The sequence below is a fragment of the Vespula pensylvanica genome, chromosome 1 (assembly GCF_014466175.1).
Source record: "Vespula pensylvanica isolate Volc-1 chromosome 1, ASM1446617v1, whole genome shotgun sequence".
Classification (NCBI taxonomy): domain Eukaryota; kingdom Metazoa; phylum Arthropoda; class Insecta; order Hymenoptera; family Vespidae; genus Vespula; species Vespula pensylvanica.
Genome location: NC_057685.1, coordinates 12,473,895 through 12,500,765, shown reverse-complemented (window position 1 = coordinate 12,500,765; position 26,871 = coordinate 12,473,895). Strand labels below are relative to the sequence as shown.

Sequence of the window (26,871 nt, the reverse complement as noted above, 5' to 3'; positions counted from 1 at the left end):
ATTCTTTGTTTAATTTCGTTTTCAATGCCCTTCAGTAAGTACAGGTTTCAAATTTCCAGCATGATAATTTCGTTATTTACTTATCTTTCGATATTTACTTCGCTCATCGTTCTTATCTCTTATTTAGATGTTATATTTAATACTCGTTGCATCGAGAAGCGATTCAACGAGGACAAACGAGGACTTGCTAATTAGTCCCGACGAGTCGACGGATTCTCTCGTTGGAACCTTTGGGTTTCTAAATACGTCGTGTTCTTTCGTCTAATACTCTTATCAAAGAAGAGAAGTTCATTTCGGAGAGTAGGGGTTTTCGACGAAACGCGCAAATAAAGTTTACATCTTTCTTTCTTTATCTCTCTTTCTCTCTCTCTCTCTCTCTCTTTCTTTCCTTATCGCTCTTTGTTTCCCTCTTTCTCTTTCTCTTTCTCATACATATATTTTTTATTGAGAAATAAAGGAAAATTTGTATCGATAAAACTTACAACAAACGTTTGTATCGCATGAAAAAAGAAAAAAAAAAAGAAAAAAGAAAATGGCGATCGCGACGTATCGTTCGAGTTGCAAAGCAGCAACGATGCCCTTCATCCTACGCTAACGTTACGGCCCTACGCGTGTATCGATTCGTCTTTCGAACTTCGAATTCCAGTGCGCGCGCGCCTGTTCACGTCGCGAACGCGAACGAACGTAGAGAGCCATAAATGCGTCTTACACTCCTTCTCGTTTTTCCTTCTCGTTTTTGAATCTATCTAGGTACTTTTCTCCTTTTCAACTTTTGAAATCAAACGAGAGCTCGACGTGAATTATTCGACCGATGATAAATAAGGAAAGACGACCGAATAGACGTAGAGATGTGGAGATGAGAGTGAGGGTAGCGTAACGGGTGGGTAGGCAAGGTGAAGAGAAAGGAAGGGCTCGATGAAACCGTACGAAGGGGACATGCAAAAAGGGATTGTCAAGAGAGATGGATGTCTCTGGCTTTTCGTGCATCTCTCATATTGCAACACGGGGAGAGAGAGAAAGAGAGAGAGAGAGAGAGAGAGAATAGGCTGATATATAAAATCCTTATAGAATTTCCAATGTATCCTTATAATAGATGATTAGCTTTTATGAACTTGTATTTTATTAGAATTAGAAGAGGACACCTACATTACGTATGTATTGTCCGAAGATATAAATTATCGATGTCATGTTTCTATATACGTGCGCGCCCATGTGTGTTTGCGCGTTAATAAATTTTCTTAATATTGATACGTTTCCATTTCGAATGGAAAGCAAATAATTCGCGATCACTCGAAGTCGGGTTCAATAAGTCTGTACTCCAAAAGGTTTCCGGAAGACTAGGCAAAAGGTCAGACTTCCAGAAAGTTCCCTTGGAAGAGGTCTAAAGGGTTTCCAAGCGAGAGATTTTGCCGCTCTCTCTCTCTCTCTCTCTCTCTCTCTCTCTCTCTCTCTCTCTCTCTCTCTCTCTTTCTCTTTCTCTTTTCGTTAAGCTCTCTTTTTCCGGAGATATATATATCGGTACTCTTCTCCGATTTTCTCCTCGTTTCGTTTCTTCCGCCGCAGCGATTTCCTGCCTCTGACACGGCCAGACTTTTAATTTTAATCATCGACCGGGGAATTATAAAAGTTACCTCCGCTCGAGGACGCTTTCAATTAAGGATTTCCGTTTCTCTCGGGACGATCGGCCCTTTCTTGAAATCGAGGTCAAAGCTTCGCTACAGGATCTTCTGCGTTTTTCTTATTTTTCTTTTTCTTTTTTCTTTTCTTTTCTTTTATTTTATTTTTTTATTTTTTTATTTTTCTTCTTCACTCTCCTCATATATTTCTCTAATCTCTCTTTCCTTTAAGTGCGTCTGATTTAAGCGAAATTACGAATGAAAATGTTTCTACTTATAATTCACGTGGACCAAAGTAAAATGAAATCTTAACGAATATGCCTGTTCGTTAATACGAAATTGAGATAAACGTTTTCGAGTAAACCTGATTTGATATTCTCTTCTTAATGTAAATAAACTATTGGAAGTGATCGAATGATTGTATCTCGTCGTTGACCCATTGTTTTTGTTTGTGCGCTTTAAACTTTCCATCTTGCAGTAAGAAGTGTAAAGTTATGCAAAGTTATATATTATTTTTCCCGAAAGACTTACGCGATGCAGCTGCACTCAATAGTGGCGGCTCTCTCGCTAGTACAGATGTACATTTATATCAAGTTCACCTCGCCGTCTGCTCGCGTTTCTGGCATGCGAATTAGGAAGCAACTGTTGGCAGTAGTAGTGTATCAACGGATATTATTTATCGAGTGGAGTGGTGTTAATTTATTGTTGTGATTACCTCGAAGATATATATATATATATGTGCGTGTGTGTGTGTGTGTGTGTGTAATATATATACACATACATACATTCATACATACGTATTTATGAATGGTTTATTTTCAAGTCTATTTTTTTAAACTATAAATTATTCAAATATGAAAAAAATCGCGTAGAATTGTATTAACATTAACGTTAACTTGACTTTTGTTCTTTGAAAAATGAACTTAAGTTACTTTGCAAATAACTGGCTTACACATACATATATATATATATATATAACTATTTATATTAATAATAATAATAATCATCATCATTCTATCGATACATGCTTCGTCGTTTAATATTCTCGAAATGAGATGATGATTCGAGCGTCAAAAGAAAGAGATATAAGAGAAAAAAATAAGAAGAGAAAAGAAATCTTATGGCAGGAAATTAAGCGATAACGCGAGCTAGTACAAGTCACACCGCGAGATGCTGTTCATCTCAGAGGACTTTGAAGTCCCTCGGATTCCTTTTGTGCGAACGAATGCAGCTTCCTGCTAATCTTGTACTTCTTCCAAGAGTATAGTACCCAAGAGAATAAGCTTGGAATGGATGATACTGTATTCTCCAGCTCGCGATAATCTTTCCATGAATTGGAATATTCACGTAAATACGATATCGACTGTAACTTTATAGATAGAAGTTTATATCTTTGCGTATCTTTGTATGCGTGAGTGTGTGTGTGTGTGTGTGTGTATGTTTGTATTTGTGTGTGCGAGTGTACGCATGTATGTATGGATGCGTCCATCTATGTATCCTGTATATACCTGTATTTATACTCTTAGAATGGATCAGCCGGCTTTCATAGTAAAAGCGACAGTAAAGTTCCGCGCGGAAACTTTACAAATTTGTTAAATTGCCAATTTACCTTCCAAACTAGCGCCGCTCTTCAACGTCGTCGCTTCCATTCCCAGCGCCTTTCTTCATCCACATCTTCTACTTCTTCTACTTTTTCTTCTTCTTCTTCTTCTTCTTCTCCTTCTTCTTCTTCTTCTTCTTCTTCTTCTTCTTCTTCTTCTTCTTCCTCTTCCTTTTCTTTCTCTTCCATATCTCCTGCCTTCGTAACATCCACCTTCTTCAGCCTGTTCCATAAGCTCCACCACTCATATCTGCTTTGTCTTTTATTAACGAATCAGCGAACTTTTTAATCTTCATTTCCATCCAATTATGAGAGAGAATTAATTATGGAATTTTCTTCGGTGGAACTTGAAAAGTTTCTTCCGTCTCTCTCTCTCTCTCTCTCTTTCTTTCATTCTTTCTCTTCCTCTCTCTTTCTCTTTCTCTCTCTTTCGATGCGAGATGCGTCGTTAACTCTCCGCGTAGGATCGAATGAAAGTTCAGATTTTGTAGAACGTGGAAATAGAATAGGGTATTATCGTAATCGAGTATTCTCTCTTTCTCTTTCTCTTTCTATACGATATGCTTGTTCACAACAAGAGTTTCGCGTAATACCACTTGTATCGGTAATAAAGCAGGCCGGTTACCTATCGGTTTGGTTACCATTGCCTACACCTAATATCTGGAGGAAGCTTAATCGTCCCACCGTGGAATATAGTATTCGCTTTCGGCAGTAAGCCTGGGCACGTGTAATTAAGTGCAATGGGAGTATTCCGAATTGTCGTCGCTTAGCTCCTGCACTTTCTCTTCTCCCTCTCTTTCTCTCTCTCTCTCTCTTTCTCTCTCCTTCTTCTGCTTCTCTTCGATCGCATAGAAGCACACACATACACAAAGATATCGCGTATAGAAGCGATAGACGATGAACGCGTCGTAGTCGTAGCTACTGAGTCTATTCGACGTTTCATTTCTGAACGCTCGAGAAGAAGGAATAGTGCGAGAGAACGAAGTTGAAAGGCTTTCAATTCGATAAAACGCTTTCAGCAAACTTCAGACCGGAGCAATTAACGGAAATTAATTCTCATTTCTTTATCGCCGATGGACTGGCGTTTCGTTGGCACTTTTCTTATTCGCTACCTGCGACACTCTATTCTATTTTTTATACGATCCGCTATTATTATTATTATTATTATTATTATTATTATTATTATTATTATTATTATTATTAATGTTATTAAAGAATTGAAATTTTTAAAAAAGTCACATTCTCGTTTCTGATGGGGTTCGATCCTTTTTGATTTGAGAACGTCGATCTTATTTTGCAAACGCTTGAACGCAGCTTTTCTTTTCCTTTTTTCTTCTTACGCCATGCAGTTTTCCTGTTGTCATTTATCGTTTAAAGAGAAAAAAGAGAGTAGACGTGACCGCGTTCCATTTCGAATAATTTCTTTGAAACATACTTGGAAAGAAGTATGTTCCGTATGTTTCATCTTTCTTTTTATCTACGCATTATTGTGTTCATCTCATACGTTACGTACGCAAATGGGACGTTCGCAAACTCGTCTTCTGCTGGAAACAGAAACGTCTGTTTCGTAAGGAATAGAAAAGCAAAGAAAACCTCTTACGAGTGAGTCTCTCTCTCTTCCTTGCCAAGAGTAAAGCGAGATTCGATTATCTTTTTAAAATTGACTTCTATTCGAGCCGAGTAAAACTGTGTACGGAAAGAGAAAGAGAGAGAGAGGGGGGGGGGAAAGAAAGAGAAAATGAATATAGAAATAGAAAGATAAAAAGGAGAGATGTAGAGAGACAAACGAAAAAAGAGCAAAGAAAAAGAAAAAGAAAGATCTCGCGCGCGAAACAAAAGCGAGCCGAAAATCGCGAACGGGCGAGTCTCGTATTCTCGACAGGAAAAGCGCGGACAAAAGGGTTTAGAGGAGGCCTATAATTCAGAGTTGATGGGTGGATGGACGAATGGGGTAGCAGCTGGAAGCGTAGCTGGCGAACGCGAATGCAGCCGAGCGCAGCCGAGTTGTAGGTAGGTAGGTAGCTGGGTAGGAGGATGAAAAGGGGAACTGGAAGGGAGAATTACGAGGTCACTTCCGGTGGCGCCTGCACGAGCTTCCGCTTCCGGTCGCGCTATTCCCTCCCTCCCACCTATCTACCCCTTCTCACTTACTACGAATACTACCACCCTCCAATCCTCTCTCTCTCTCTCTCTCTCTCTCTCTTTTTACTAGCGGGCACCATCACGATCGGCATCAACTCAGCGGTGGGAGGCGATGCTAGCGGAGCTTCCGCAAGTCCCCGGTGCAACGAAACTTCACACAATACCGTAACTTGGCCATTACTGTCGCGTGCCTCTATATACTCTCGACTATAGCCTATCGTCCTTCGCTTACCTCGCTTTCTCTCTCTCTCTCTCTCTCTCTCTCCTCCCCTTTATTCCTAACGGCCACTCCATCGAACTGGTATTAGAGCCACGCTTGCTCGATAAATCGATGTCTACGATTTTCAGTTAGGTAAGCTGTTACTATCCCTTCGTACGCTCTCTCCATGCTTCGGAAAACATACCTATCTACCGTGGAATACTCTCGAAAAGTTTCTTCGGCGTTCGGAACGAGACCAGCTGATTTTGCGATAAAGACAGGGATCTATCGATCCTATTGATCGATCGATCTATCGGCGAAAGCATCGGTACGAAGCGACGTTCGTCCCACGTCGTACCTACTAATGTCGTTGCGTTCGGCACGTGTAAGCGACTACCGAGTAAGAGACGAAAGAGAAGAGGAGAGAAGTGATATAGGAAGAAAGTAGGTCACGATGTAAATAGTCGGACACGCTCGTGCGCTTACCACTGTAACGCTACACGACCTGACGCGTTACCTCTAATGTAAACACGTCGAAAGCATCGTGACTGCAGCATGGTTTCACTAATTGGAGAGTCCTCCGTATAGTAGGTCTACGCTTTCATTCAAGATCACTGCCATGCGCGAATTATTAGCGATTGCCGTTAAAGTAGTCGTCCGTAACGAGCACCGCTGCTTTACCGCATTTCGTAATACCAGCTAGCCAAGGTAAAAGGCATCACGCTTTTCAAAAGCATTACGAGCGATCGTTATTCTTACGTCAACCGCGATAATGACGATACAGGGTCGCGCTGCGACCAACGATTTCGCGTATAACGAACGACAGCAATTATAGTTAACCGGGAACGCAATTTCCACGGATATAGTGACCGTGAAACGATTATTGCTCTGTTGGGGCAGTTCGTCGCGCTGAAATACCGATTAACCCAATCAGCTTTGTTGCTGGGAACTTCGCTCGTATAGCCTACAATCGGGTAATATTTATGGTTAGTTCGCGCACGAGTCTACTCGGGTTGGTTTGATACGCCAGGATTTCGCTCGATCAGAAACAGACTTTTTCTTCGAGCGAATCGAATCGATCGTAGAGGCACACACACGAAAGGAAAAAGAGAGGGAAAGAGAAAAATCCTTTCTATTTCGTGAACGTTCTAAGAAAAGAAGTTAAACGCTTCCATGCGAATCAAAGAGAGCGCGAGTGGTCTCACACGTCACGACGATGGCCACACACACAACACACGGTAGCACGCGTTCGACTCGGTGAATCAGTTATTTGTCGAGTAGAAAACGCCCGCTACGGGCAACCGGCCAAGGAATGCAGACGTGGTTACGGACGGATGTGCCGAGACCTATCGTAACAGCCCCAAACCACTACCACGGAAAAACAAACCACGCGACGAAAACTCTAGTCGCCAATCGATGTACGTTCTCTCTCTCTCTCTCTCTCTCCCTCTTCCCCTCTCACTCCCTCTTTTATACTCTCTCTCCGTCACCCTATCTCACTCCTTTTCACACACGCGCGAATCATTACCCAATACTCCCAGAGGTGCGTCTCCATTATTTATTTTTCAACGTTTTCAGCGATCGGGTCACTTACCGAGTGACGTTATCGTTCAACGAATAAATCGCGCGAGCGATACTTCACTCGCAACGATCCTCACGCATTCTCTCATTTTTTTCCTTTCGAAAAGTAAATTAATATCGCTAATGATAGCGCATTAGCGGGGCCGTTAAAAGTCAGAAATGGAAATATTCGATGTCCATCTATGTATATCAAAGCACGTAACAATAATGCGTACATTAATCATTACGGATTTTGGATTATCATTAGTTCGTCGAAATTACGAGCCACCGCAGAATGATCGAAACGAATAATACGTCTGGTAGTCCTGATGAACTTCTATCGGAATAATAATATCTGACCGACCACGTTCGGCGAGTATCATTGGAAAAACAGAAAGCGCTCGATGAAATATCACATTCCACATAGACGTGGTCCAACTAACGACGTTCCCTACCAAACGAGGAGATTCGAACGAATCACGTTCGTAGATTTTAACGAGCAAACTAGAAGCCACCGCTTTCTACCGTCCTGTTTCGAAATCAACCGACGAGAGAAATATACGCGGCAATGGAAATCGACGTCCCGAACGTCCCATCGAACTTTTTCAAAGAGCTCTTTTCCGAGTACGCAAACGTAAGAAGAATTTTTTATCTCGCTACTATAATGAACGAATGTTTTTCGATCGATAAATACTATTGATAGAGATCGCCGAAGCGAGTACAAACATTGATCGTAAAATGTATCTGTAACTTTGTATTTTTATCCCTTCTAGAACGTACTCGACTATCTTCCAAATATATGTAGCTAAGCCCCAAAGGTTTTAACAAGTTTATTAATTTTACAGTTTTATGAAATTATTCTAGCATTTATTCGTTCACAGACAGATCTGTTTAAATATCGAATAAATACTCAGGCTTAGAGTTTGTTTTAAAAGCAAACTCTGTACTTACCAATCTCTATGCAAATATTTAAATGAGAATTTTTCAAAACATTTTCGTACCGTGTTACATTTGTGTACTCGTTTGGGGGAAACGAAGCTTCTTGTTTTTTTTTCTTTTATTTTTTCTCTTTGACCGTTTAGATCTCTTAGAACTATTTCTTGGAAAATAGTTGGCCATTTGTCAGTGAACGGTGATCGTAGCCCATAATATAACGGGTCGTGAGATAAGTTACTACGAGGGACAAGCATTAATTTAAGGCTGAGTTAGCGCGCTGGTGTCGAGACGCGACGCGAGACGTCGAGCCGCAGAGAGCTACACTGCGTTCGTGCTTTCGGATCTCTCCCTCGAGGCTATTCCATCCCGTTAACGGATAGCCATTGCCCTTAGATGAATCGATCCTTCTTAGCTAGAAACCTGTGCTCTCTTTCTCCCTCCCTCTCTCCCCCTCTCTCTCTTTTTCCTTATTTTTTTCTTTTTTTTCTTATTTGTCTTTCCTTTTTGAGAAACGAGTGGAAAAGAGAAAGGAAAGTTGTCGGTGTCGCCTTGAAAAAATATGTTCATCGTTGTCAATCAGGCGTGTTAGAAAATTTCAATCTCCTATGCCGAAATACATTACGAACGTAATCGTTCTTCGAAGTTCGTTCGAACGCCTTTAATACGTTATACGCCGACATCGATATATGCAGATAGAGAGAAAATAGTGAATTGCAAAAAATGAGATTCGCAGTTCGCATAGAATTCTGAAACGTCTCGAAGGAGCTCAGGAAAATCGATGTAACTTTTGCTCATTATACCAAACTCGTCGGTATGAAAAGCGAGTTTTTGAGCGGATAAGCGGATGGTAAGCAAGAGGCGCAGTGCACGCAGTTGGGAAGGTTTTCAGATGGAGGGTTAGAAAGAGCAATTCAGCGCCCCCGGCTTGTCTTCAAAACGACCCTGAAACTCGCGTAGTCACGCAAGCACGCGGAATACGGTGTTCGGTATATTCTCATTCTCGACAATGTGCTTTAGACTTCCCCCCTATATCAACGGCTCCTAACGATGCTGCGGAATTTTAATTCGATTCGCACCACCGCGAATGCCTTTGGATGAACCGACTTAACATGGTACAAGGAGAGATATGCGTAGTACGCGAATCCGTTTCCATTCCCAGCACGATAAATCCTTACTCGATATAACCCAATTACTTTTCGAGTGGGTATATTACACAGGTACGTACAAAGTATGTACGCGCACGTACATCGTGATGTAGAAGGGAAGCTTTTTATCAAATGTTAATTGGAAAATGGCACTCGAAAGTCCGAGGGAAAAGTTATTTGGCAAAGCTGCTCTCTTTCTCTCTCTCTCTCTCTCTCTCTCTCTCTCTCTCTCTCTCTCGATGGTAGTAAAAAACTACGAGCAGCCTGGTTTCATTCGCAATGGATCTTTTCTCTAAAAGTTTCGTCGGCTTGTTTCTCGATGAATATTCGTAAATCCTCGGGAAAAATAAATCCTTCACCGATTAAAGTAAAATCTCGGATTCGTAAGAGACCTCTATTGTATGTAAGTATACGGCGAACGTGAGGGTACACGCTTTTTCTTTTTTCTTTTTTTTTTTTTTTCTCTAGAATCTTTACAAATTATTATCGTCAAAAGAGTTCTCTCTCGTTAAAGCGCTCCTACGGAAGTTGACACGGTGCAGGATGCGAGGATTAGAAGATCGACGTTTTGTTAGGGGTGAAGGAAGGCGTTAGACCGACAGTAATAACAGGCCCGTCCATCAGGAAAGAAGGTTCCACATCGAGAAGCGGTAGACTACGTGGCACTATGCTGGCTCAACATCGTTCTGTTGAGCGACGGTTATTTTTGTTCTCTTTCAATATCCTGCTTCCGCAACGATCTGTCATCGACGACTTCGGAATCTTGCGAGGCCGTCGAATTCGTTTATCTGCTCGGACGATATTTAGGATCATTTGGGAACGAACGGAGAAAATATATTTTAACTATATTTTAACGAAGATCGACGTTTTCAAAGGCGAACGTAATATATTTCGTTGCGATCGCAATCGAAGAACAACGAACCGTGCGCACGTATACGAACACCGCTTGTGTGAAATTACGAAACGTTCGTCGTTTCGTTGCTCGTGTTGCGGTATGCTCATATTATATATATATATATATATATATACATATATATACATATGTATATATCTATGTATATGATAAACGCTCGTACACGTTGCGCATAGGTACGAACGTATGGGCATACGCGTATATGCATCACGTTCGTGGCTCGCACCAGAGAAAATTTCATGCGATGCATTAGTACGATCAAACTATGAGCAAACCGCATGTGCGCGTGAGCGCGTCTAACCGCTCGGCTTATAACTCGACGCCTCTCTCCCCAAATCCTCGGACTCGTCAACGTAACTTTTCGATAACAATCGTTAAGCTCTTTTTGGTCATGCTCTCTCTCTCTCTCTCTCTCTCTCTCTCTCTCTCTCTCTCTCTCTCTCTCTCTCTTTCTCTTTGTCTCTATCTCTCTTTATCAATACCGACAAATTTGGAAACATTTTGTGCGAACGTAAATGCGGCCGCGTAAGCCGCGTGAGCTTCACCAAATGATCCATGATGAATGAAACTGTATTCTATTGATAGAATCGAATACGACGCTATCCAAAGGTACTACCGTATTCGTTTCTTGAAGGATTGCCAAAAAATGCGCGTAGCCACTTCTTGACTTTTATTCGTCAAATAAACGTAAGTGCTCTTTTGTCTCTTTGATGGATACAAATATTAGTTTTAATTAACGCATTTATATTCGCGTTTACGTTAGCCAGAATGATTCTATAAAAAGAAAATATTTACGCATTTACTTTAATTGAATCTAAATTTTTTTATATATTTCATTTTATTTCTGTTTTTATTTATTCCATTACGATAATTAATTATATCATACCTCTTTCTCGATTTTTAAGCAATAGTAAAAATGTCCACTGTGTTAATATTTTTTTTATTACGTTCATTCCTTGATCCTGCTTTGAAGAGAGAAGGAGTAGGCTAGGAAGAGAGTAGGACGACGCGTGGCAAACCGAAGGGATCGAATTATCTCTAAAGATCATTGAGGGCCCGCGAAGATCGTCGACGCGATGTCACTCTCTTAAAGTCCGTGTCGTGTAACGGTAACGTGAAACCTTCCAAGTATCGATTCGCGTCGAAAGTTTAATTTATTTGCGTACGTAACACGATCGTTTCATTGTCAGCACCGACGTCGTGAAATTTGAGCAACCTCTTCATAGACTACCAGCAAATAAAAAGGGAACATGCTCTTTCCCCCTTTCTCTCTCTCTTTCTCTCTTTCATTCTTTTTTTATCTTTTCTCTTATTTTTTTTCATTTTTTTTTTTCTATTGCATTCAATGCTAATTAGTATGGATATAGAAATTGCTGCTTTAACTTGCTTATATTATTCTCTCTCTCTCTCTCTCTCTCTCTCTCTTTTTTTTCTTATCGTTCGTCTAATTAATAATTCTGTCGCTGTTTATGTTACTCCTTCTTTTAGTTGTTTTCTATAATCATTGCAATTGCAAGAGTTGTAATAAATTAGATACTTATTAACTATCTTGTCTTTTTTAAGAATTAAAAACGTGATGGTTTAATAATTATATTTATAACGAAGTTCAACGATCGTTACGACCTATATTATCTTTAATCAGTACATCCATAAATATTTTCAAACAATTCAATGCGAACCTTTACAAGCTTGCAATAAATGTCCTTCTTTTTCTTGTCTCTATCTTCAAATTTCATTTTTACACGAATATGTATGCACGTGTACAGAAGATACAGAGCCGTGAAGACTAGAGATCGTGGCATTCAAATTGGCGCGCGAATTCGACGTGGTTTAAAAGGAGAGAGAGCAGAGAGAGAAAGAGAGAGCAGAGAGAGAGAAAAAGAGAGAGAGAGGGACGAAGAGAAGCTTAGAGGCAGGTAAATATAGTATTAATGAAAGAGAAAGAGATAGAGCGAGAGAAGAAGAAGAAGAAGAAGAAGAAGAAGATGATGATGAAGAAGAAGAAGAAGAAGAAGAAGAAGAAGATGAAGAAGAGGTAGGAAGAGAGGAGTGACAAGATGGTGGCACGGCGCGTGTGCGCGAGTAGAGCCGGTGACGATGGTGGTGGAAAGAGGCGGCAGATCGGGGGTGGAAGGAGGGTGGAAGACCACAGGTGGTGGGCGTCCGAGGGTAGGGAGGATGCCAAGAACGAACGAGCGAGAGGGAGAGAGAGAGAGAGAAGGAACGAATGACGCTGCGCAGCGGCGCGAGAAACGAGAGACTAAAGCGCGCTCGCGGAAAATCGCGGCGCGCGCGTTTAAGGCGCTCTCTCGGCCGTCAGTTTTGGCCGCGTCTTCGTGCTGCGCGCGCCTTCGCGTCTCTCTCTCTCTCTCTCTTCAACATCGCCGCGGCAGCCATAGGAAACGTCGTTCGCCGAAAAGCGTATCTCTCTATAATTTCCTTCCTTTCTTTTGTCATCCTCTAACGCAAAGATATCTCAATTAATCGAGAGAGAAGAGAGTACGTTGGACTCGTATGAGAGAGAGAGAGAGAAAGAAAGATAGATTGATAGATAAATAGATAGTTAGATAGAGAGAGAAACAGAGAAAGAGAGAGAGAGAGAGAGAGAGAGAGAGAGGGAGAGGGAGATACATGGCGACGTAGAGCAGCGAACACGCGTTTGTTGGTTCTCTTGTGTGTCGTCGTCGGCCGGCGGCCATCATGGAAGAATTGCAGGATTAGCGCGTTTTATCGACGATTTCGAAAGTTTAGAAAAAGGACTCTTCGAATGATAGAACGTGATAACGCGCACATCGTTCGTGTATACGACAGGTTGGTTTCAATCGCGGCATCGGCCACGACGTGTCGCTAGTGTCGTCGATGATAAGAATTTTCCTAGAGCGAGAGGAGAAAGAGGAAGTAGTGGAAGAGCACGGAGGAAGAGAAAGAGGAGGATGGAAAGCGGAAAGGCGCGTCGCGGTCCTGCGTCGCTCATCGCCGACAGCGCCTCCAGAATGGGGCGCGTTCGCGCGTGGCTCGATCGTGAACTGTAGTAGGAGGTGAAGAAGAAGAGAGGGAGAAAAAGAGAGAGAGAGAGAGAGAGAGAGAGAAAGAGAGAGAGAGAGTCGCCTACACGAAAGGTGTTGGCCCCCCTCCCTTTCTCCCTTTCTACGAATCATCGTGTGCCGTGTCCTCGCTAGAGGAGGACTATCCTTACGGTGGTGAAAAATGTGAACGGCGTGTGAGCCGGCATCTTGGGGACTACGATTCTTTCTCCAAAGGTAAATTATGTCTTCCCGTTTGCGAATATTTTCGAGCCCGAGTGTGATTCCGAGTATCAGCCAACTTTGAACTAAGCTTTTCTTTATCGAAATGAACCTGTCGTTGTTGTTTACACATTGCACGTGCGAGTTGAACTTTCTTTCTTTCTTTCTTATTTTTTTTCATCTTCTTTTTTCCTTTCTCTTTCTGTTCCACTCTTTTTCTTTTTTCTCCTTTCTTTGTTTTTTTTCCCCTTTTCTTTCTTTTTTTTTTTTCTTTGAGAGAGAAAGAGAGAGTACTTTCAAGCGCCTTTTTTCGCATTTCGTCGATTCTCGTTTACGATTTTTTCACGGAAATCTTTAGATTTCGACGAAGTCTTCCTTCTCGACGAAATTTCTATAAATAGAGAGTGGTACGAGTTCAACGCGGAAAAGACGGATGTGGCAGACTGCAATCGCGCTCGAGACAACGATTTGCATGCGCCAGACGTTTTCTTTCGCAATTAGGTCGAACTCTGGCTAATGAGATGGTACCGATTCTCTCCGATATATCTACTCGAGTCGCAGAGTGTATGCGTTACGACCACTTTGGCACTATAATTTTATAACTTTTGAGTTTGATTCATTCGAAGATAAAATCGATGTTGTTCGCGAAGACAAACGGAGAAGAAAACTTTCTATCTTTCTTCGACGTTCGAATCCGACATGCGAATCAGTCATACGAGCATATTTCATAGCGGATGTCGCTGTGTGTTTTCTACGAATGTGGTTATTCGTTAATTCTTAAAATACGTCGTCCTACTTTAATCCGCGTAAAACGTAACATCGACGACGCGATATGTTGCGACATACGGTCACCCCTTACAGTCCACTGTTATAAATAGAAATCTTACATTGTATTTATGGAACCGAATGACTTCGAGATCGGTGAGAGCATCTGTGAAACACGCGATCGATCGTCATGCACATCGAATAACTATATCGAAATCGTATCTTTCGATTCTCTCTCTTAATCCTTTTACTATCAGTCCCAAATACGTGGTATATGAGAAAAATAATATAATCGTTTTCATGTGTACCTTTCCACACGTCGACATATCGGTCGATGGCAGTTTTCCCATTAGTATCAAGGACTGGTTGTTAGTAAAATAGTAAAACTTCGTTTTCCTTCGTCACTTGAGATCTTTTTAGTTTATTTGATACATCAAAGTATCTTTTACTCGGTCTCTTCGAAATATTGTCGTTAGCTGTAATTATTATCTTTTACGTATAAATTACGTGATATAGAAATTTATTATCGAAAAATGAAAATAATCGGGACAAATGTGTCAGATGTTTTTTGATATTGGGAATAAACAGACTTGTACGAACGTAGAGGAAGACGAATTCGATGAAATAGAAAGCGTCTTACCGTTTCCGTAGTAACGTGGATGTGGATGAGTAGGAAGAGAAGTTGGAATATAAGAGGAGTGGTAAGAAAACGAATTTAGAATCCATCTTTCTTTCGACTTCTTAGTTATTATTTCGCGCATTGCATGTTACTGCGACAATCTGGATTTTTTTTCTTTCTTTTCTTCTTTTCTCCTTTCATTTTCAATTTGTCTTTCCTCATATCGTTAAAAATGTTCAACGTCGATCGATTAGTAGATAGTCTTTCTTTCCTATTTTCTTTCTTCGAATATAATAATCGATGTAGCAGCATATCTCTTTATCAATGGGAAAGTCGAGGAGAACCGTTTCAAAGTTGTTACGGACTATACAAATTCTCACTCAAGACTAAGATAAAAAAAGAAAGAAAAGTGAAAGGACAAACAGTAACGAAGTTACTTTGAGATATCGTTTATAAATATAGTTATCAAAGATATCTATTAGTATCATTAGTAAATGTAAGATCAACGAATGATTGACAAAATGATTATAGAAGTAATATATATATATATATATATATATATATATATATATATATATATTTACACATAAGTACAACAATAAAAAAGTAACCAAAAAGTAAGAAAAAAAATGAACCTACTAAATATTTTTAAAGTAGTTTTGTCATTTATCGTAACAGGCTTTTCGTCTTTTACCGTCATCTTAACATCGCGTTAGATTAACTTTCCGTTCTCTCGCAAACCTCTACGTTTAGTATTCATTTGTTATACCCTTCGTCACTAACAATAAGTGCTTTAACACAAACATACACACGCAAATATGCACTTTTGTCTCGCCATTGAACATTTATTCTCCAGAAAACTTTCTAATAGGTTCTATTACTGCAGAGATAAATGCAAGAAGGAATGAGAACGATATTTGATTGCTCGCATCTTCCTTTAGATATACTTTTTTTATTAAAGTTTTTCTCTTCGTACATTATATTTTATAAATAAATATATATATATATATATATATATATATATATATACACACATGCGTGAATCTCTTTGTGACAATATGGAGCAAGGTAGGGAAGCGAACATTCCATTGTATTCTGTATTATGAACGATTTCGGGTTGGTAGATCTCGTTCGATTCATTTCAGGTCCAATAGCGCTCGATCTGACGAAAAAGGGCATCGTGCTGTAAGTGACATACGAGTGACACGTGCGCGAACGTCGTGCCGGGCACATCGAGGCCAAAACAGCGACAGCTGTTCTCGTTCTTCGCCGTTTTCCTCTCTACCTCTTGTCAGCACCCCTTTCCTAGTCTCTCTCTCCTCTCTCTCTCTCTCTTTATTAAGTATATTTTTGTGGATTATGTGCTAGACAAAGTCTAGCATACTAGTTCGATTTAACGGTGTGTTATGTCGACGAATCGCTCGTTAGGCCGACACCACTCGTGCGACCATATTTCAGTTCACACGAAACGTACAGACATTTACATACTACATATGCCTACGTATCTACTTATATACATACATACGTACGTACATATATATGTGTGTATGTGTGTACAGTGTTAATAGAGAAAATTAAAAAAACGATCAAATCTTTTTGATTTCGATTACGACGAAAATGCTTTTTCCTTGTCTCTTCTTTCTTTTTCTTTCTAACATTGCTACGAGATTATCACCGAGTCGAATCCGATGGTACATTTGGAATATCCTCGATATCTTTACCGTAATGACCCACTTAATCCGAGAGAATAGTGCCGTCGACTTTATACTCGAAATCCTTCGCTCGAATCCTTGGAAATTAGTACGCGCGAAATACACTTTAATGGCAATCTCCGCTTTATCGTTCGTATCTTCGCGCTTTGCCGCTCTCATGGATGTTGCCGTCGTCCTTGCCGTTATCAGCCTCGCTGAGCTTTAACGAGCGAATTTCGTCAATACAGTTTAAATTCGATAAGCCGAATGATTAAATTCCTCGCTTAAGTTATACGACAATATCGTGTTAGACTGATCTTTGTGATGCGATGATCGAATGTCTGAAGAAGTAAACGATAGTAAAGATTATCTAGAAAATCGAAAGAAAACCGGTCATCGAATATTCCAATTCGTTCTCTCTAATCGTAACTCTGTTGTTCGCAAGAAAGATAAAGGATATTTCGCGATGTTTTCTTGTTTGCGACGATTCGACGACATAACGAATTAAAGTAAAGAAATTAGAAAAGGAGCATTATTGTGGTAGACGATTCAGTTGGCAAACGTTAACCCGGTGGCAACGGTGGCAGTAGCAACAACAGCAGCGTCAGTAGCAGCGGTGGCGCCAGGATGACCTTAGCCATTAGCCGCAGGGAGCTTTAATTTTGGCCGGTAAGTTCGGCGGTGGGCACAAAGTGGTTGACAAATAAAGCCGTAGGAGTGCTTCTAGAAAGGCAATGCTTCAGTATATATCCAGGATACTCTTTGAGGGACGCGTAGACGGTGGCTCGAGTGTACTCTTGGCTCTACCATAGCGCGAAGAAGAGCGAAAAGGAGAGAGAAAGAGAGAGAGAGGCGCGAGCCCGGTAGAATTGAGAGAGAGGAGCCGAGGGATCGAGAGAGTCGGAGATCGAGAGATCGGGAGAAGAGGTGTGCTGTGTTCCGACGATAGATAGGGTCGGTCTAGTATTTTGGCGACACTCCAGCCTCTGTATAAATACCACTGGGAGTCACAACCCTCCTCCCTCTCTCCTCTCCTTCCCATTCTCCTCTTTCCTCTCTTCTTTCCTCCATGCTTGTACTCCTACTTACTCCTCTTCTTCCCTCTCTCTTTCTTTTCTTGTCCTCGATGCCAATTCTACGCGTTCTATTATCTTTCTTCTCGGACCGCCGCGTGTTTTGTCACGATTTTCTCGGCAGCCCAAGTCGTCTTCACGCGCCGTCAACTTCCGTCGGCCTTTCTTCTTCCCTCTTCCCTTCTTCTTTGTATCTACCGCCAATCTTCTATACTACTAACTTATCATTCTACTTCGAAGTGGCATTTCGGATTTCGAATTTTAAATGGTAACTCTAGCGCGGAAATCTACACGGTCCGTAGTTCTGCCACGCATCGAATACGAACCATCGAGTTTCCTTCGTGCACTTTTCGCCGACGAGACTTTGTAAAACGTCCGGAAGTATACACTTGGGAAATTTAAGAGAGAAGTACGGAGTTATTGCGAGGACATGCGCTTCCACGTCCACTATATTATCACCTTCTTCGACTTGACTCCTCCGAGTAACGTTTTTCTAACCCTCTTCCCGTTATTACGTATTTATCTATGTCCTTACTACATATTATGTGTGGAAGGTGTATAAACAAAATGACGTCACGATCGTCTCTCGACTCGATAAGATGAGACACCGGCACGAACAGTCGTGCGTCATCGAATTCCTCGCAACGTTCGCGCGTTTAAAGCCCGCCTGTTGATTTAGCGATCTATTAAGATGCTTCTTATCGTCGTTTCGTATCTTTCAGAAAAATAGTACGAGACGAGAAATGCATGTCCCGACTTAAACTTGGCTTCGGTTGATATTAGAAAAATGGGATAAACGTGACAGAATTATGATTGGAGTAGGTGAAGGCTGATCGTTCCAACGAACTACGTACGTGGCCACGTCGATAATATTACTCGACGATCCTTGCGTACGTAAGTATAACGCGAATATTTACGACCAGCCAATCAAGCGATCCAACGACTTGCGTGTTCATTGTGTTGTCATATTTATTAAACGTTTTCATTTTGCATACTTTATTGAAATCATATATCAAGTTTCCTTTTAAAAGCAATATCAATCAGTGTCATTAAATATTATTACAATCGTACTTAATGAATAAAAGCAAAATAAATCTGAATATTATATAACGTTATTATATAATACGAAGAGAAAAAAATTATGGTTAATAATCATCGCAACGATTAAATGGATAGAATTTACGATTTTATCTTTAAAAGGAGAAAAAAAAAGAAGAAGAAAAGGAAAACATAAAATTTTTACGTGCACGTAATACGATTTATTTCGATCGTAATGCATTGCCTTTGAGTGCATTAACCTTTGTAAATACCGGGAAGAAAGCTGGCATATTGACCTATATAAATTCGTAGAATCAAGTCGTGCGACTTCGAGGCACGCGACAAAAAGTCTTGCTTGTGTACATACCCCTTTTCGACATCCACCTATTTCTTAGAAATGCGCTGGCACACTGACCTATATAATTTCTTGGAAAATACGATAACGACGAGCGGAGGGGACGTTGAAAAAAAAAGAACTGCCCTTCTATCTCTTACAGTTCATGTTATTGACTTGCATACATTTAAAATGCTTATCTACATAATTCATACGTACTAGTTAAACTGATCGAAATTTTTCTCTTACGAATTTTATTTTCACGCGAAAAGTAGAATAAACTAGGAGAAAACCAGATCTTTTTATTTTTTTTTTTTTTCCTTTTTTTTTTTTTGTAAAGGATAAAAGTTATTTTACGAGAGTACAGTACATTTCATTAGAATTTTTACTTGCCAACCACGTCTCTTCAGTCGCGTTTTATCTCGCATCGGTAGAGAAACATTCATCTCGACGTTGGAAGCTAGCTTAATTTCGTTTAATTTTCGCAAGAAAGGTAAAAGTTCTTTTTTCTTCCAGAGATCGTAGAATTTAAAAGTCTCAAGTTTAAAATATTCAGACTAGTACATCCAAGTACCGTTTTACGTCATAGTTTGAGAAATATTCGATGGTTTAGTATTTATTCGACTATTAAACGTTACGTTCGAGACTAATATAGAAAATATCATTTGTAAAGTCTACTATGTAAAAAGAGACGAAACTCTGAGGATGTCGAGAGAGAAAGAGAGAAAAAGAGAGAAGGTCGAGAGAGACTATGAGAGAGATTAAGTCGCAGAAAGTGGAACGGGCGATGATCGATGACTCTATGGATGCGTTATTAGCATCACAATGAGCTTGCGTCTGGTATAATCGTCGCGTGGACGGTTCTCTCGAGTCCGCTTTCGTCTCAGTATATCAACGTCCCGTTGTTCTATCTGTAGGCGGCCACGTCTTTCGGTCCGTTTAATGTCTACCCTTCCGGATACCATTTATGCACCAGTATCGCTGTTTACGATCTGCTCTCTGGAGGAAAATTAGTTCCGAGATCCCGTTCGTATACTCCTCGCTTTCCAGAATCTCGCGAATCTTCGATAATGGGAAGATCGATACGTGGATTAGTCACGGAAATATTAAAGGAAGTTGGTAAGTATACACGTACCACTCGTAAACGCGAATAAAGTCATCGTTTTAACGGTCTACACGAGTCTTCTTTACTCGCAAAATTTTAACGAGCTTGTTGCAATAAACTTAATCTTTTGGCTCCGACGGAGAGACATCGTATCGATCTCTTTTACGAAACGTTTAATCATTCTTCGTTCGTTCAACTTTCAACTTTTTATCTCTAATTCTAGTAAAATTATATTCGGTTTATTTATCAAACCGTCCGTGAAGTAGCCCTTATCCTTTTTCCCTTTTCGCGTGGCCGTGCCTACGTGCTGAGTCACCGACAAAACATAAATATTGAAGAGAACGGGAAGAATAACACGAGAGTTTGTTGCTCCAGAAGCTAGGAGCCTTCGATTAGCAAGTTCGTAAATTATACGCTATATCGGTGGACGGCGGCGTATCGCGAAAATCGTTCGACTTCCTTTTCCTCCCGTTTCCTCGTCTAGCTTAACTCCTCGAAAATGTTTTCCGAGGCATCCTATACTCGAAGCACTTTCACAAAAAGCGACTTCCCGTTCGCCATCCGTTCCCACTACTCCCTCCCTCTTCTCGTCCCCACCTTCGCAAGCTCTTCTTGCGAATTATTCAAATACTGGGATTTTACATTCTCGACGGACGTACGAGCACCGCTGGAAGCCCTGTTATTTCTTTTACTTCTTTTCTTTTTTTCCCAACCTCGTCTACTTCCGTAAAGACCTTCTTTTTCTTTTTCTCTTTTTTCTTTCTATTTTTTTTTTTTTTTTTTTTCCCCAAGTCCTCCGCGTCTCGACGTAGTACCATTGCATCGCCCATGAATAATAACTTTGTAATTAAAGTCATATGGATTGGTTGCTCGCGACGATTGACGCAAGACCGGACTACTTAATTATGCTTCGACGATCGTATCTGACGTCTTAAGGTCCGAGAGATTCGCTTGATGGAATTTTTGCGTAAGCGAGGAACGAAGAAGAACGAAGAAAAGACGATAGTAAGAAAAATAAGAAAGGAGGAAGAGACGGATAAAGAAGAACAAGAGATGGGCGAGTCTAAAAGAAATACTTTTCATCTTTCTTCGTTTTCTTAGGTCGTAGCTGACTTAGACGTGTCGATGTCGGACAACTTCAGAACCACCTAATCTCCGTCGTTCCTTATTTTTAACGACCCTGGCTCGTGTCAAGAGTCCAACGGTGAATTATCGCCAAGGCTGCATTTACTCGGCTCTGCCGACAATCGGTTGCCCATCAATCACCCGACGTACTTCCGTTTGTAGGACGCGTCGCCTTCTACGTCTCTCTCTCTCTCTCTCTCTCTCTCTCTCTCTCTCTCTCTCTCTCTCTCTCTCTTTCTCTTTTCTTTTCTCTCCTATTTTTTGTTTTTTTTTCTCGCTCCCATAATCCACAATATGACGGGACTCGTTTCGTTCGAAACGAAATTTTGTAAATCGAAGCGAGAAAGACGCGGTTATACAATACCATCGTATATTCCACAGCGACGAAAGGAGTCGTAGCAGTTTCGCATGAATTTCGGTCTTTATTGCTTCCGCGGGGGATGACTGGAAAGCCGAGAGTGACAATAAAAAGGGTCGAAGGACGATGTGGAACATTTCAAGTGGCATAAGAAAGAAGGGTTGGTTAAAGAACGAACAACCATGTAAAGGAACTCTAAGCCAAGCTCGATATTTTCTCATAAATCGAAGGAATTTTTTTAGATTGGCCACGGTCGAAATTGTAAGATTTTTTCTTATTTAAATCGTTCTTCTGGTCTCCGTTATATCGAGGCGTTGTTAATTTTGATTTCTTCCCCCTCACGATCGGCTCCATTCTCTATTTCTCTTTTTATCGATTTCTTCTTACAACAAATTCACCTATATTTAATTTGCGAACAAGCAATGAGATAATTATTCCTGACGAAACTTCGAGACCACTTTATTCGTTGTTACTTTATACCGCCGGGTGATGAATACTTGATATTCTAAAATTTAGCATTACGAACAAAGAAATCCATTTTGTCGTTATCGCCGTTGTTTCGATTTTACAGAAATTTTTTATCGTCGAACCTAAGTACCTACTAGCGTGTACACTCCGTTAAAGTAACAAGCTAACTTTAGATTTTATCATGTTTTATTAGAGTGCAATGTTAAGTGCGCCTCGATATTATCTCTGTAAACGGCGACGATGGAATCCGAAATAGAATAATTTTATGAATAAATAGAAGTACGAGATGATTAGTCGTTCTCGTAAATCGTAGGGCTAAGAGTTTAAAGCTATGGAACAAGTTGCTCATGCTCGCGAATTCGTCGACGACAAGTGTCTAGCGAGACGATTTCGCGAGCAGCATCGTATCCTCGTATATTATACGAAGCTCGTAATTCACAGTAAAGCGTCCTTCTCATTTTAGCTTTTGGCCGTGTCCGTCTTACTGCTTCACGAATGACTTTGTATCTCGGAAATGTCATTAGAACTGTCGTGTATCAATCAACGCTATCTACTTTGGATAACGAGTTGCGAGTTTCTATGAACGCGAGATATTTCTATTCAGAGCAATCCATTCCTTGCGCTTTAACGATCTCAAGTCATTTTCTTGGGTAAAAGGAAATGCTATGATGCACATTATATTGCTGTATAAGAATAACTTGGTATTATTTTTAAACATATGTATATGTAAGTGTTCATTATAAATGAATAACGTTACACATGGAAATGAAAATGGAAAGATACAGACGAACTCTTCCGTTGCTTCTTCTCTCGTTCGCACAGTTTCATGAACGAAAAAAACAAAAATCGAATTTCTCTACTTTCCCTTTTTTTCATTGTCTCTTTTGTTTTCGTTACTTTTCATCAAATTAAAGATTTCGGTCCATTTTCATGATCCTCGTTAACCTTGCTCGCCTCCTGAGACGTACCGTTCGCTCAAAGTTTGACACGAAAATTCATTCGTGAATAACCGATTTGGCAGACATTCAAGACGGACGCTCCACCTACCCGAGAAGTCCGTTGCTGTTTTACGATCAAAGTTCGGAACGACATTTGCAGGTTGGCTCTTTCGCCTTGATTCCATGGTTGCCACCACCACCACCACCACCACCACCACCACCACCACCACCACCACCACCACCACCACCACCATCATCATCGCCACTGCCACCGCTACCGACACCGCCTACGTACTATTTCTTCACTCTCTCACTCTCTCACTCTCTCACTCTCTCATTCTCTCTCTCTCTCTCACTCTCTCATTCTCTCTCTCTCTCTCTCTCTCTCTCTGTTTCTCTCTGTCTCTCTCTCTCGTCTCGGCGCCCTTCCCAAAACACGCTTGGATGATTCTTAGAACCTGCTACGATCGTCGTTTCCGACGACGCACGGGCGGCGAACTGAAAATTTCCATCTCGATAATTTCTGACCGACTCTCGAATACCATTCGACATTCTCGTTGCCCCAAGATGACCGATCGTGAACGTCAAAAACAATATTTCCGTGACAGCTAAAGAGTAAGAATTGCCAAATATCGAATTATTAACGACTTACTTTTTGACTTTCTATTCTTAAACTCTGTTTATTAACTCAATCGTTATCGATCTTAGATATAATAATTTTTATATATATATACATATATACATGTATGTATGTATATATGTGTGTATATATATGTATATATGTACAAATATAATACATTTAAATGTCTATGTAACATATTGATATTTTTAATATTTTTCGAAAGATTTATTTTCATCGTCACATATATTCGAAAGATTTATTCTTATCGTCGCTTCTCTCTCTCTCTCTCTTATTTTTTTTCTTTTTCCATTCAATTAATAGTCAAATTTTTATTTACATCGATTTAGAACAAGACAAGGGAAAGGATAAAAATCTCGCATGTTAGTTTCTGAAATTAATGCAGAGATTTCGTCACGCAATGCCTACATAGACAATGTACTACGTTTGACAAATACCTTCCTGCTTAGGAACACACGACATTGTTTTGTATGTACGAGTGTGGTTGCATTGTAATCGCATCGTAGCGTATTGTATCATTGTAGCATCGTAATAAGAGATTCGATCCTCGTATCATCGGCTTGACATGTAGTCGTTTTTGTTGCAGAGTGACAGCGTGCTAGTGGATACAGATCCAACTCGAGTTAGCAACATGACGGCCATTAACTCGGTAAGTGTGGTCAATGACGTTTATCGATAGACATCAGCAAAACTTGTCCATATTTTCTTTCTTCTTTTCTCTTTATATGCTCGTTTCGTTCGTAATGATTTAACAAAGTTCGTTCCGTGTTGTAACGAGATTACATCTATAGATACATTTTGAGAAATAGGTATTATTAAAAAATACACGTAGGAAATTATTTCGTTGCGTGAAGAAAGGTCGATAAAAAGGTGACGATAATATTTACTCCTCCCTGAAGCTCGAGGTCATCAAATATGTAGGTAATCGCTCGTCGTAAAGGGTCCTTACGAGAGCACGAGCTTTACGTTTGTTAATAATACCGTAATACCAGTCACGCGTGTGTGTATTTTACTGCAAAAAAAGGCAACTCTTCCTTGACGGGATTTTACAAATGCACGAACAATTAAATGAATCGATACGAACAAACATTATTTCTTCCAAATAAGATATAATAGATATTACATATTACTTGGCATTGATTTTATTTTTTCTCTTCTTTTTTTTTTCATCAGAATTCGACGGGTGTCTTTCGTCATCGACCTTGTCAATTTGATGTCGACAAAATATATAGCAAGTACGAGTTATACTTAAACAAATTTTTGAATATATCATATATAGATCAAAACTATTTTAATTTGAATAATTTCGTTTTAATTTTTTCTATTCTGTCTACCAGCTTTAGATACATTAACCTATATGAAAGTTTGGTATTAGTTATGTCCTATACAAGTTTGACGTAATCAGATTTAACAATTAAATTAATAATATAGCACGTTCTCTTCGTCGATCGATTAGTCGAATTTTTTACGATAAGAACGATAGTTCGGTGATATCTTGCACGACGAGCTTGGATAGGTTTTTGTTCGAACTTGTAAAATTCTCTCGAGATAGGGAAGAGCGAAGGGTTAAAGGTTGTAAGGGAAGATAGGAAGTCGTCGTCGAGTCGACACTGTCGAGAAACGCCTTCTCGTGGGAGTAGAACATAGAAGCGACACTGCAAATTCATGGTTTTCGCGCCTTCAAATTGCGACTTTTCCCGCGGGATGATTCAGGCATTCGTATCCGTTGAGACGCGGTATGTAAGGGAGGCTTCTCTCTCTCTCTCTCTCTCTCTCTCTCTCTCTCTCTCTTTCGTACATACATACATACATTTTCCACTACTTTTTCTTTCGTTTCCACCATCGCACTTGTTCCTCTTTTTCATTTTGCCAACGACTTTCAAATACGCGCAAGAAAACGATGCCACCCCTTCACGCTCGGATTGCTCGCAAAGAAATTACTAGAATTTGCTATGTATTTTTCTTTGACATTCTTGAAAGAGAGAAACAACGGAGAATGTTCGATATTTTTTTCTTCCTAAAAATGTCACAACCTGGCGGAGTGCTGTTATTTCTTAATATATAAATTTATGTTAAAGAGAGAGAGAGAGAGAGAGAGAGAGTAAAAGAGAAAGAAAAAGAGAAAGAGAAAAAGAATACATAAATACATAAGTACGAAAGTTGTTATATCTCATGGAATATATTGCCGATCGAACGAATTTAATTTCATGATATATCGGTATAGATAAAAAGTGAATATGTAGGTACGTTACTTTCCGTGAGAAATCGAAACACCTTGCACCTTTTCTATCCATTTTCGACGATTTCCTTCGGAGAATAATGAGTCAGCGATGGAAGAGCGGTCATGAGTAGTAAACGACGACGAAGTGGAAACCAGTTTAAATAAAGATCATGCATGTGGGTCAGCCGGCGTCGCGTGCGTGCGCGTTACGCAAGTTGCGAGAGGAAAAGAGAGAAAGAGAGAAACCGGCACGCATGACTGTCGGTAGCATTCTGAAATTTTGTTCGTAGTATATATATATATACGTATGTACGCACTCTAACAAGCTCGTTGTATTCACATTAAATATTTCGTTTTCTTCAATACGAAGCTACGTGGTACATTTTTAAGCGCTTGGGGAGTCGATGTAGGCGGATAAATTCGATCGAATTATGTGTGGGCGCGTATACGTTTGTTAAATATTTATTCACGAGCACGCGTCTTTAAGAAGATTCATACGTTGACCCAAAGAAGAATCTCCGATTACCGAGTATTACCGAGTGCCACCAAACTCTTTTAATTTTTCTTCCTTTCCCTCTCTTTTTCCTTCTGACAACATCAAATTTTATCGAGGATTCTGTCTTCGCCGAGTCAGCGTCAAGGACGGAGTTCAGTAGCTCGTAAAAGCTGCACATACGAGAAGCAGTCTTTCGAGAAAAAGTCGAATATAATGGACTTGTAAATTATCGCTGCACGTCGTGAACAGCGATGCGGTAAACGAGTCTTTCGGAGCCAAATATATAGGTGGCTGGTTATCGCTGGTTCGAACGTATGTTAAATGTATCTTTCGAGATAGGAGGAAGTAGATAAAGAAAGAAAGAGAGAGAGAGACAGAGAGAGAGAGAGAGAGTTAAAGAAAGCTAGAGAAAGAAGGAAGTGTTCCTCGTTTGCTCGACAGAGAGAACGAGAGATAAATAGATTGGCATCGATTCTCTCGATATCAGACTCTCGTAGTCCCACGGGACGAGCACAGGTGTGACAAGCAGTACGGATTCGAAACTTCGTCTCTACTTTGATATTAAAGAGCGTTGAACTTGGACTCGCTCCTAACAAGATGAACTTTTTAATCGAACGAAGAAATATCGCATTGTCAACTCGTGC

General features: G+C 40.3%; 1 protein-coding gene across 12 annotated transcripts in view; it reads left to right on the top strand.

Annotated features, from left to right (window-relative positions):
• LOC122634679 (histone-lysine N-methyltransferase 2D-like) overlaps positions 1 to 26,871 on the top strand; it is a 298,047-nt gene that overhangs the window by 105,968 nt on the left and 165,208 nt on the right. For 6 of the 12 annotated variants that reach the window (XM_043823897.1, XM_043823984.1, XM_043824070.1 and 3 more), the window contains one exon: positions 24,097 to 24,159. In XM_043823897.1, coding sequence (XP_043679832.1) covers positions 24,097 to 24,159 — 63 coding nt within the window. Of the gene's footprint in view, positions 1 to 12,003; positions 13,372 to 16,975; positions 17,101 to 23,281; positions 23,486 to 24,096; positions 24,160 to 26,871 lie in introns of those variants that run through there. The other 6 variants (XM_043824428.1, XM_043824513.1, XM_043824873.1 and 3 more) reach the window with 6 other exon arrangements.